The 13,466-nt window shown below is 42.1% G+C and overlaps 1 protein-coding gene and 1 long non-coding RNA gene across 2 annotated transcripts in view; one reads left to right on the top strand and one right to left on the bottom strand.

Moving 5' to 3' along the window:
- Nucleotides 1–2,419: 2,419 nt before the first annotated feature.
- Nucleotides 2,420–13,466, bottom strand: part of LOC108627182 (neuroligin-4, X-linked-like) — a 139,088-nt gene continuing 128,041 nt past the window's right edge. Inside the window, exon 8 of the mRNA XM_018028282.2 lies at nt 2,420–3,287. Coding sequence (XP_017883771.1) covers nt 3,132–3,287 — 156 coding nt within the window. The 3' untranslated portion in view covers nt 2,420–3,131. The remainder of the gene's footprint in view (nt 3,288–13,466) is intronic.
- On the top strand, nt 3,337–5,335 carry LOC113464620 (uncharacterized). The gene is made up of 3 exons (XR_003389470.1): nt 3,337–3,582; nt 4,099–4,181; nt 4,290–5,335. It is a non-coding gene; the product is annotated as an uncharacterized LOC113464620 (long non-coding RNA).

The raw sequence follows: 13,466 nt of genomic DNA, 5'->3' as shown, positions 1-13,466 counted from the left end.
AGTATTAAATGAATTTCTCTCCCGCATCGGCAGTCGTAAATAATTTTAAGAAAATGTTTCTTATCGGTTATAAATTTTATTTATAAAAAGAACTGTGATCCGAAACCTTCTGTTGCATTAACGGAATTAGGAGGTGTATTTTTTTCCTGTTATCATTCGCGTTAAGAGAAGTCTTGTTCCTTTCGGACGGGGAGATTTCACGTGCTAGTAAAACTGTCTTTTATTTCTGCTCAGTCGTTCGCTCGCGTACCGCGAATCAGGCAAATGGATGAACAGCAATTTTTTATGACCGTCTTATGATCGTTTAAACGTACATAACGTTGTTGGCTTGGAAAATATTCGAGATGTACTCAGGCCGTATTCTTTCTCATACGTAAAACTGGACGACGTTTTCACCTGTTTTATAGGAATATCAAAAAATATCTCACAAGTTTGATTTTTATTTTAACATAATAGCAGCTCACTGCAGATTTCGTTATTAGACTGCAGATTTTATGCATTTGTACTAAAATTAAGTATATTAAAAATATACTATAATTTCCAAATAATTTCTTATAAATTCTCAGTCTAATAATCAATTAAAAATCATGTAATTAATGAAAAACATTTTCCAGACATTTTATCATGTAAATAAATATGCACGTATTTTTGATATTGTAATTTTTTCCGCAGATTAAATCCCTTTATAAGTGTACTAATTAATTGAAGAAAATATTAGATGGCTGATGAGAATGGTAGAAATTATTCGCGGGAAATGGCGGAGGCCGTCGCGTCACGTAGTGAACGGTGGAACATCGTGCCCGCGGTATCACGTAATATCCCGGTGTACGTGGCCGTATCTAAACTCGTAACCGAAATTACTTGTTGTTATTGTACGTCTTCTTGCCGCAGGAAACGTGCGCCAGCTACACGATTAATTGTCGCTCGATACTTACCGGCGATACCGGCCGCACTTTCGGACAGTTTCCCGCGGACAATTGCGAGCTGTCTAGAATTTCGTGACCATTCCCAGACCGAGCGGTTTCATTTTTACAAACAATTCCGTCGGCCACGATAAACGTAACATAAAACAAGATTTCGACACTAGGATCGATTAGAATTCAGTGATTAATTAATGTGAGGGATAAAGAATGTACGGGACGATTGTTCAAACTTTGAGAAAGGGATGAACAGATCTTGTTGAAGAAATTGTAACGGGGAATCGAGCTCGAGAAGAATAAATTACCTAGAAATTGACACAGTTCCCGACGAAGACTGTGAAGTACAAAAGAGAGAATATTAACGCGGACTCATTAAGCGGAAGCGCTCGGGGTTGGCTTCCGGTTTAATGTTTTATCGCAGCCTTAAAACACACGGACACTAGAAGTCGGTCAGCGACATAAAAAATTAGCGTTCATTTTTTAAAAGCTTCGTTTGCGTAAGGGACCGGCGAGCAAAAAGGTTTAATTAACGGTGTCGCAGAAGGACATCGGCTCTGTTCCGTTCCGTCAGCCGAGCGGACGATGGAATATTTCGAACGACGACTTGGATGATAAAATCGATCGAAATGAAATCGATCGCGTGTCAGAAGAAAAAGTAAACAATTAGAACCGCGGAGGTAACGGGGGAAAAAAAAAATCGGACGATATAAACTGACGATTGATAACCGAGTGAATTCGCGTTTACATTTATGAATACTTTATCAGCCTTTGAATATTTGACGGATTCCGAGCGGTTTTTTTTCACCTCGGGCTCGTGTTAATTCATATCGCCAGTGAAATATAAATTAACCGCGAGCATATGGCCGCGGAATGAAAAGCTGTTATCAATTCGACCGGCAATTCACGTCGAGATCCTCCTCCAATTAAATGTAACTTGAAGAACTTTCGAGTGTGCGTTATCATTCTCCAACTGATTCGGAAATTTAACGTTCACGTGTTGATCCTTCGCGGGAAACAAAAATTGATTAGTATCCCTAATGGGCAAGAGTGGAGAGTCCTTTCAGTCGATATCGCGCGACACGCTCGCGACCCGTCAAAGGGTATCGCGTATTTAATTCCACGGGCGAAAGAGGCTGCATCTAAATTATAAAAGAGCGCAGGCACTACTCTGGCTGTTCCTTGTTAATCCGTGAATTTGAATACCGTCGGTCCGCGATCTGAAATTCGAGCGCGGGTATGAAACGCCGCCGCTCCGATCGGATTCGAAAAATATTTTCGCTTTAATCCACGGTTCCGTCTGTCCTCTCTCTGTCTGGCGTGCGTGCCTCGCTCCTTTTTGCGTCCACGCCGTTCATGAATATGGAAAATTAGACCTTTCGGTGACGCGATCCGCGTCTCTCCCTCTTTTTTTCCCATTTTTTTTTTTTTTTTTTTTGTTTCTGCTCGCCTCGCGGTTCGCAAATTGATTCCGTGCAAGTGGCGCCACGTCGCTGTTGATTCAAAAGGGGAAAGGATTGGTTTTCCATCGAGCGTCGTTCTCGGATGAAAATTGAACTCTTCGTGGAATCCCACCACCCATTCGCCCGCGCCGGTGAATAGACCGAAGAAACGATCGCTTCGATACGGTTTATCTCAGACTAAGAAACTGCGCCAAATTCACCTACCGCGTCGGCTCTTATCAATTCCACGAAAATTCAAGCTTTCTATATTCTGACTGCAAAAGTATTGGATTTGTTTCAAGGTTCGAAGACGTCGTCATGAGGATTTTTTTTTAGAAACCTTTATTTCAAATGTCTCATAATTCGATTCCCAAGAAAATTGTTTAGTATTTAAATGAACGTTCATAAATTCTCCTGATTCGATGTCCATGAAGAGAAAGAATGGGGTTGGTACTTCGAGAATCGATCGAAATCTGCACTCTTCCAGTTTTTATCAATTCGACGAAAATTCATGATTTCTATGTTCTGCAAAAGTATTTGTTTCAAATGCACTAACACTGTAAAAAAAAAATTTTAATAGTGGTTCGAAGACGTCGATATGAAGATTTTTTTTTTGAAACGTTTCATCTTATAAGAATTATGATGGAGACATTCGATTGCTAAGAAAATTGTTTAATATTTAAATGAACGTTATTAAATTCTGCTAGCTATTTCGAAGTTCGCAAAGGGTAAAAAGGGGGCTGATGCTTCCCGAATCGATCGGGATCTGTACTCACCCAGTTCTCACGAAGTTGGCGAAGTACTGCACGATGCTCTCGGAGAGTGCCACTTCAGGCCTGGTGTAGTTTCTTGGGAAGTGGCCGAAACCGTCGACCAATGGCGCGCCGAACACGAAAGGCAGCTCCTCGCCATGGACCGAGCCCATCTTCTGAAAGCAGAAACAGGAACGGACGGACCCGTTAATCGCCATTCAATATCATCGCTGAACTCCGGTCGATTTAAGCCGTAAAGTAAAATTCAAACGCAAAGGAGAACGCGGCCCTCTGACCCATTTCACAGTTTTAATGCCCGTAAGAGACAGAAATAAGAGCTTTACCGACGAGATCAGTAATTAGTCGCTCGATCGAGGAATCCATGAGGTAATAATGCGTCGTTTAACGGCCCCAGAAGGGATCTACTCGATTTCCCCGCAGCATCGATCACGATGGACACGCCAGGTGACGGTAATTCAATTTCTTCGGGCTCCGGTCCCTTTCGCTGCGAATTACCAGCGTACGACCTTAACGTTTCTCTCACCCCCAAGTGTTAATTTTCTAAAGAGCGAGCGCGTACGCTTCCCATTTTATCTACTGTACAATTTAAATCGTTGAAAATTCTATGAAATATTTAGACCGGAACGAAAACACGAAATTCGAAATTATTCATACATTTCGGGGAGGGGGTGAAATTTTGCGAAACCTGTACACCGAAAACAATACCGGGAAATAGTTTGCCGTGTAACGAAGTTCGCGGCCGCAGTTTCCGAAACGGTGGCGATCGGTCTCGCATTTTCGGGGCTGTACGCGGCGAACTTTGGTCTCGGTTCAACCTCTCGGAAGATACGCTCCCCTGGCCGCGACAAAGTAAATAAGCAGCCGGGGAGGAAATTACCCACTTCACGCTGTTAACTCGCTCGGAAAAAGTTGCTCTTTCTTCTGGCCCTTCAGGAAAAGTTTCACGCGCGAAACTTTCTTTTGTAGAACGGTTTACGATCGATAAACTTGCCAATGCGAGATTACCGTCGCGAGCAACGGCCGAGAACTGTTCCCTGCATCCCAAATACGTACGTACGAATTATTAATCCTCCGGGCATAATTTACACGTCTTGGTTCGTCGTAACGAAATATAAAGTAAAGATCGTCGATTGTAATCCCCGAAATTCTGTTTGCAGTGCCTGACGAAATTAATGGGAGAGAGGAGTCGGTTTCTCGGTTAATGGACAATGACTGAGACCAGTTGGCGAAACAACGCCGTTTCGAACCGGATGGAACAGTGACTGATACTCGCTTTGGACTCGCCTTGACATCCGGCTATTTTGAATCCAACTATTTCTTGAGTGAACTCGGGGCAAGTTTGATGGCAACCGAGTTCCTGCCAGAAATTCAATTTCCCCAGACAACAGCGCATCATAATTAATTTGCCGAACGCATGATGATCCTCCGGTGATACGGAATCGTAATTTAGAAAACGATTCTGCATCGAAACAACGATATCAGAGACATGGCTGATGTTTTGACAATTTAAATGCATGCAGAGTCGGATAAGATCTGTTCACGGAGGCGTGGAATAAACGAGATCATTCTGAGGGAACAAGATCAAACCGGGCGATACATTCGGATCCGCGGATTAGTTTAACGAAGTCCCGCTGCATTTATAAAAGGAGCCTGATTAAACCCAAGAGATCCGGCGATAGCTGGTCCTCCGAAAAAGGAGGACTGCTTTTCCCTGCGAATGGATCGAACCGGGGAAGAGGAGCGAGGCGAGAGGCAGCGGCGGCTTAAGTAAATAAGAGTGGACAGTAAAGACCGGCGGAAATGAGCTTAATAAAATAACGAGCTGGAGCGAGACGAGCGAGCGGGTCTACCGCCCTTTTAAACGGGTTGCAGACTTTTCACTTCGCCGGCTCCTTCTCGTCCCGCTGAAGATTTTTACATTCAGACACAAGTGTCTTCCGCCAAAGATTCTCTTTATTCCACGAACGTCGCTGCGATAATTTACCTAATTCGAAAGAAAAGACGCGGCCACTTGAGAATCTCATTAAAACGAGATACAAGTTGAAGCAGGGAACGTCGAGTTGTAAAGACACCATCTAGAGCATTTTTCGTCGAGGTGGAAAATTTATAGTAATCATTTGACAATTATTTCAGAATATTTAAATTATTTTTGTAATACATTTTTAATCGGAATTATCAGACGAAATATAATGTTGAAAAAATAAAATGCGAGAACTGAATAAAAATATGAAGCAAGAAATAAGTAATGTTCAACGAAACGAAATTGAAACCGACGGTACTTGGAAGAATGTTTCTCATATCATCGCCGAAGTGGATGAGATTTACCGTCGATTGTCCGACGGCTTTGTCAGATGATGAAAATGCCGAGCGAGAATTCTATTTTTTATACGCGCGCAGCGAGCAAGGAGTTTTCTTGTCACGAGTTTCCGTACCTATTATTCCCGGCTCCGCGGGGAGGTAACAGGGTAGAACGGAATACCGGACCTTTTTAAATCAACCAAAAAGTTTCGCGTTCCGGCACGGAATAATTCTGAAAGATGAACCGGCGACAAAGGAGCGAATCGGTTAAACTCGCCGGGTCTTTTGTCGTCTCCAATGTCCAAAGGCCCTTTTCTTTAAATTCTCTGTAGAAAGTATACATCACACATGGCTAATTGTACGACTGCCAAGAATTAAGAGAATTCTCGTCTCGTTCCACAACATTAAATAACGAAAAACTGGCTTTCTTACGAGCCAATTGTTAAATATTGCATAGAAAAATTAATCACGATAATACAAAATAAATTACAGCGGTCATTCAGTAGTATAAGTCGGTCCATGGTCAGACAGTATCCAAAATTTGCACAGATTATATAAATAATTCTTCTTTACAATAAAAATAATTACATTTTCAAAGAATTGATTCGAGGTGGAAAATTTATAGTAATCATTTGACAATTATTTCAGAATATTTAAATTATTTTTGTAATACATTTTTAATCGGAATTATCAGACGAAATATAATGTTGAAAAAATAAAATGCGAGAACTGAATAAAAATATGAAGCAAGAAATAAGTAATGTTCAACGAAACGAAATTGAAACCGACGGTACTTGGAAGAATGTTTCTCATATCATCGCCGAAGTGGATGAGATTTACCGTCGATTGTCCGACGGCTTTGTCAGATGATGAAAATGCCGAGCGAGAATTCTATTTTTTATACGCGCGCAGCGAGCAAGGAGTTTTCTTGTCACGAGTTTCCGTACCTATTATTCCCGGCTCCGCGGGGAGGTAACAGGGTAGAACGGAATACCGGACCTTTTTAAATCAACCAAAAAGTTTCGCGTTCCGGCACGGAATAATTCTGAAAGATGAACCGGCGACAAAGGAGCGAATCGGTTAAACTCGCCGGGTCTTTTGTCGTCTCCAATGTCCAAAGGCCCTTTTCTTTAAATTCTCTGTAGAAAGTATACATCACACATGGCTAATTGTACGACTGCCAAGAATTAAGAGAATTCTCGTCTCGTTCCACAACATTAAATAACGAAAAACTGGCTTTCTTACGAGCCAATTGTTAAATATTGCATAGAAAAATTAATCACGATAATACAAAATAAATTACAGCGGTCATTCAGTAGTATAAGTCGGTCCATGGTCAGACAGTATCCAAAATTTGCACAGATTATATAAATAATTCTTCTTTACAATAAAAATAATTACATTTTCAAAGAATTGACTTATCTCCAGAGTTCAAGACGTAATTTAATCCCTTTAAATCCACTGTGCATAAACGCAGTGGTATAAAATTCTGGCGCGATAACTGTACTAGCGCTTAAACGATAGCAGCTAGGAAAGTTACTCGAGTTCACTGTTGTTCGAGGCATGTGTTCGGTTAATACCACGCAGTACGAACGAAAGGAGCTTACCGCGTTGTCTTCGCGAGTGTGTCGTAAGTTCAGCAACTGTAAGAACAGCTACAATCGTCGCCGAATGTATCGCGCGATTCCGAGCTACTTGACACGTTAACAACGCGTTGTTACCTGAACGCAACACCTTTTCTCTAGAACAGAGCCATTTCGGTTTACCAGTATAATAGCACATGTCATTTGAATTTCCTGGCAATTGTTAGACGTGTAATTATAAAATAATTAATCGTGTCTGTTATAAATCTATTCTGTTGTTTTTAAACCGTGAAGCAATTAAACTAGCAAAGCAAAGTCTATTTGAATTTTCATAACAAGCTTCGAATCTCATTACGCGCAGTGTAACACTGGGGGGTTCAACAGTAATAGAACTTTCAGATTAACAAACCTCGTATCGCGTAACACGACGAATGCAATCACGAGTTATAAGTAAAATCCGACGATCTATCAATCGTTGATAGAAAATATCGATGGAGGTAATTTATGATAGGAAGAGTAATGAAGTGCGGGTAATACGCGCGCGCGCGTTTTGAATTTCGGCCACCGGGTTTGTCTCTAAACGTACGGTGTTTCAATGGGTTTTGGAAGGCACGAACTGAATCCCAGGATTCCAACGTTAATTGCCGTGTCCTCTAATTTAGATTAATTCATCATATTTTAATCTGCAGGTGCGCCTGCCGTGCGTAATCATAACATGAGCCTCCCGCCTCCTCATTTTCTATTCGCATTATCGATCGTTAATTACACGTCAGTGTTCCTGATGTTTGCAATTCGACCCCCCGTCCTCCCTCGGGTCCCCGTCTCTCACCCCCGCGCGCGCGCGCGCGCTCCAACTTCGTTATCGGCAGTCAATGCGGGGATTCAAAAAGTTCCAACGTCGAGTCCGCGAAACGCGATTTTCACTTTCCACTCAGCGCTCGCCCGCGTCGCTAACAATGACAAAGCAGTAATGAACAATGAATCCGGCGTTGAATGCGTTCGCGCCGATTGAGAAACCAAACGGACAAGCATTAATTAAGTAAATGAATGAACGAACGATTGAATGCGAAGAATGACGCTACGTAAAGTTCAAAGGTCCATTAGGTTCGGCTTGACATTCTTCAGATTCACGTTCTTGTGTGTGAAATCATACAAAATACGTATTCGATCTTGCAGAGAGGTGATCGACCGCAATAATAATAATAATAACAATAATAATAATAATAATAATAATAATAATAATAATATTATAATTCAGAGGAACGACTGTGTTACAATTTTGATTGCTAATTTCGCAGTTAAACGATTTTCGACCACTTTTCACGAGCATCAAGTACAACCAGAAACGAGACGATGAATATATTGTTAATTCCGATAATTAGCTGAGCAAATACGCTAATTAGCTGATGGACGACTTAATGAGCCGTCAACGAGTACAAAAAGTGGCTAATGACATAAGTCCATAAATAGATAGACGGCCGAGGTCGATTTGACAAATCGTTGAATGAACAAATTGGCTGACTACCGAAAAGGAACGAGCGTATCGGATAAATATTATACGAGAACATCTGCGGCGGTTGTATATACTCGAAACGGTGGAATCTCGGAGTTTATTTGCTATTATTTCATCATGTCGCGGGTAATACCAGCTTTCCCTTAGTTCTTAACATTGTTAGGACAGCGAACATGGCCGTTTTATCGGCCAATAGAACCCACGAAACTGTCCTCCGGGTGATTTCCACGTCGGATCCCAGCTGTTTTACTACGCGATCAAAGCGATTTTAACTCACCCTTGGGAGGCTCTTGTATCTCTGAAAGGTTTCTTCCTCGAGCAAACGTCAAGTCTCTTGCTCTTAGCGAAGAATCCGGGTCACAGCCCCGACGAATGCATCGACTTTCATATTGTTTACTCTTAGTTAGGTCCTAAGTTATAAATCGACGTTAACAAGGAACGTTCCTTTCGAACAGAGTTCCTTGTTTGATACATCATTACTCCGTGCGTCCAGTCAGTCGGATTTCGTTCTGATTTCTTTCAGTAACGTCTCCTTAAGCTCGTTAACTTCGCTTTTGATGGCCGGGATGTTTGTTGTACGAAATCATACGGTACGAACCGTTTCGACATGGACGAATCATTAGCGTGGGCGAGCCGAAGCTCTTTAAAACTGAAAAGCTTCTCCGGGAAAAGTGAGCGAAGCCTCTGTAACGGTCGGCCGACTGAACCGAGTAACTTTACATTCCCTGGAAATAACCTCGCCCGGAGAGGGATGAAACTGTTTCAAACAATTCGAGAGCTTTTGAAACCGACCGAAAAACCTTCCCAACTGCGGGCAAGACCATGTGAAATCTGGCCAGAGGAATGAAGTTTCCACTCTATTCCGGAGGTACAAAGGAACCCACAGGGTCCAAACAATTTCACCAAGTGACAGTTTATTAAATCCCGCGTCCAGCTGCGAACAGCCCCCTGTCGACCGAGACTTCGCAAGTATTCCATGCCGTCCATTCCAGAATCTCCCGTTCCAGTTAACATTTAATACTAGCAACAGTATCAAATTTGTTACCATAAACGCGTTGACTATTACCATTATTTTATTTTATTATTTTATTATTTGGTACCATGAACGCGAAACTGACCCGACGATTTATGACTTTGATCGAGGGCCCAGATCATTTTCATATCAACCGATTATCTCTGTCGCGTAATGGGGGAGGGTTAGTCCCGCGGAAAACGGGTAGGAAAATCGCGAACGATAGGAAATGCGGGAAAACGCTCGAACTGGTTTTCCCAATGCTTTCAGGGCATTGTTCGCGCAGGAGTCCGGGAGGGATCCGCATGGCATTTCCGGCTTTTCGCGAAATTGGAGGCGTTTCGCGGGTCGCCGGGAGGGGGTGGCGAGAGATACGGGGAGGGAGGCGGGTGCAAGCTGAAAAAGCGAGACGAATACCGCCGCGCCGCGTCGCGTCCGGACTTTTCCATTTAAATTTAAATCCGAGCCGGTACGGCGCGAGTGCAGGTCAGTGCGCTCGTACAATGCTCGTGCAACGAGAAACCTCGTTGCCGGAACGGCTAGAAAATGCGGAGGAAATTGGCAGCGACGTAAAGTCGCGCCGCCTGATCCGGCGACGAGAATTGTTTAACGATCGATAGGTGTCTTGATAATAACCAGCGATTAATCCAGGTTTATCAACGACTTCAGATAGAAAATGCATTACTTATACACTTAAACATTATTTATAACAAATTTCTGATGTTTGTTTTTTTCTTTATATACAAAGGAACAATTGAAACGTTCATGTCTTCTCTAATCGTGATCGTTATTATCATAGAAAGAACGATTAGTGATCGATACCATAATTAGATACCAGGCTTAACTGTTCGCTGTCCATTACGTGCTTCTCACAAAGAGTAATCCCAGCAAAGTCAGCTATTATCGTTCGCCGTTCACTCTGTTTCGTAAAAGAGCTACGAGCAGCTACTTATCGAGCATTTTACAGGCATCCCCGTGAATGCGCGTACCGTTTACGAACACTCGAGGTGCACCTTGCAACGATCCCCTCAAATGAATTCCCTTACCGCATTGTCGAACCTGAATTCGCTTTGGAATTCTCTCTCTTCTTTTACAAATGAATCCTTCACTCGATTTTATTCCGTCGATAAAAATAGTACACATTATTTATTATAAAAAATAATTATCTGCTATTTCGTTTGAACGCTGACGATTTTTAACTGTCGTTAAAATCTGCAAAGGATCCGATTAGCATAACGAACGCAATTCGGATTCGAGGACGCGGCAGGATCGACTCGGGTACAAGCGCACGTATTCAGTTTGTTCTTGCGACTTACGACTCACGGCACCGGAGGCGCTTAGAATGCAATTCCGTTGCAACGACCGCTTTCTTGTTTAGGAATGCGTTACCAGGTAATTGCAGCATTAAACAGCGCAACGGTAAACGCTGTTTCGGATCCCGTTCCCGCTTCGCGCGCTTGTAAGACTGTTCGGAAGACGCGCTTAATTAAACGCGACCCTCCACCACCCCCGGAAAATTTCAAATAATTATTCATTAATTCGATGAAATAAAAAACTGGCGGGATTCGTTCGGTCGCGAGATCGACGGAAATTCGAGGAGAATATCAACATGTCGACGCCGTTTATAACCGGACAAACAATTTGCCAACGCGATTGATAAATTTAATAACAGTTAACGTTTCGTTTCACCAATTATTGACTCGCTGCATCAGCGATCGTATTTTACTCGAAATTCATTTACCACTTACTCTACTCTTTCTTTCCGCGGCGACAAACAGAATTAACTGCAGTCAATGAAATTATTTATATAATATTTATTACGCACGGTGGTCCGTGCAATATGAAATAATAATTCTTGGGATAAGTCGACGTTTACTCGTATCGGTGGAACGACGTTGACTTTGCGAATTCCCGGCTTTACATTACATTCGCATTTCGCAAATACTTTTACTTCGGTATTTACTCTGGACTCGATTAAAGTGCCATTACCGTTCGTACGAAATTGTTTCTTTCCAAACGTTTCAATAATTGCATTCGACCATCATTGCACGTGTTTAACTTAAAAAAAAAGTGCGACAATAATAATTATTTGCCAACTCAACGGATCGAGTATGTAATATTTCGTTTCACATTCTTCGTGAGTTTTTCTTAATCAGGAACGAGGATAATGGATCCGAGAGACTCTTTAATCATTAATTTATCGAGCCAGGGAAGAAAGAGGGTGGGTTACGTGGTCCACGCGAAAGGTCGTAGTAAGTGGCTATTATCAGAGGCCGTAGCTTGGTCCTCGAACGTATGATCGAATCCGGTGATTCGATTTCGTTGGCGAGTCGCCATGAAACTCGAAACGATCTCGCGACATCCGATTTACTTAGTATTGCCCTCCCACGCTTGGCCTCGTCTGCTCCTCCTCGCAATTTCGTTCCGTCTTCCGGTAGATAAGTGAATCGTAAATCCCTTTATCGTTGCCCACTTCTTCTACTCGTCCTTTGATCCGTTCGTTTAACCTCGTATCATGTGACGAGAGCAACGTTAATTACCAGCAAACGAAGGATGGGACAGATTTGTAAGAATATGAGAACAAGAAAAACTCTTATAAACGAAGGAGAATTCTAAGCACGACGTTCTTAACACTAGATTGCCCAAGAAAGTCATTTTGACTGACTTTGGGCAAATGTACAAATACAATGCAGTCATTTTGACTGCTTTGGGCAATATAGGTATATACTAAGTTTCAGTCTTTCTAGTGTTAATTATAGGAACGAGTTAATCTTCGCGAAATAATAATCAGACGCGTCGGGAGATTACAAGGGGGGATGATCGCCCCGGCCACCTAGATTAAGTGTTCGCCCGTAAGTTTACGATTATCAGGGAATAATTTTCGAGGGTATCGCAAAGCAGCTTAACGAGAGTGCCCGGCGACAGTAGACCGGAGATAGGTTGCACGACGTAGTACGAAGTAATTTGTTTCCGTGAAATATATGCGTCGTAGGCCGATTATGCATGTGCCTCGCAAAGCAACAGGTATGTATGTCTCTGAATAATGCAGCTGGAAAAACGAATCCCATTTTCCTCGTGTTCCTTTCTGCCGGGGATTATCGTTGTCGATCTGCCCCACCTCCGTCTCGGCCAGATTGCCGCTCGCCCCGGAAATTGCTACGTGTAAACCCGATCGTCTACTGGTAATTCATAGCTGCATGCGAGTGCATACTCATTGAAAAGTTAACGGGCGAGCTTATCTCCCGGAGCTTATGTTCGTACAATCATTCTGCGTTAAGCAACGTTCGTTCAACGTATACGTATAATACAGAAATGATTAGAAATGCTGATGTACGAAGGAGTTGAGTGATTCAGCTCTTATATCCTCCGGTCTCGTGTTTGTAAAAGGACTTTTAATTAGCTTCATCCAGGAATCCTTTCCCGACCATTGTTCTACCTTATTGCGTACTTCTTTCTTTGTAAGAATCTCCCCTGTTGTATTCGTGAAAGGTGTTCCCCCTGCATAACTCATTAACGCCGTAGATCCTTTGCAATTACCTTGGCAAAGGATTGATCCAGGAGGTTTGGTAAAAGGAGCATGAAATTGTCGGATAAGCCAAAGACGGTACTAAAGTCCCCTTTCGTATAACTTTAATTAAATAACGCTCCTCTCTTTTCCCTCTTCATCAAACCTTTGACCAGCGATAATGAACGTTCGCCAAGTGTTGACAACCGATCATGCATCAGAGAAAAAAAAAAAATTTATACTCGGTATGAAAACCAGATCAGAGCAGAAGAAATAAGAACAAGGTTTAATATTTTCTTCAAACGTAGAATGTTTCAGACATATAAAATAGAGATATAAAATTATTCTTAAACGTAATAACTAAATGTAATAAACTAATTTTTCTATTGATACATTTATAAGAATTATACATTTATAATTAAA

This window comes from Ceratina calcarata, unplaced genomic scaffold (genome assembly GCF_001652005.2).
Source record: "Ceratina calcarata isolate Rehan_Ccalc_2016 unplaced genomic scaffold, ASM165200v1 scaffold447, whole genome shotgun sequence".
Lineage (NCBI taxonomy): Eukaryota > Metazoa > Arthropoda > Insecta > Hymenoptera > Apidae > Ceratina > Ceratina calcarata.
The sequence above is the reverse complement of the archived record's forward strand: the minus strand, read 5'-3'. Positions and strand labels throughout refer to the sequence as shown.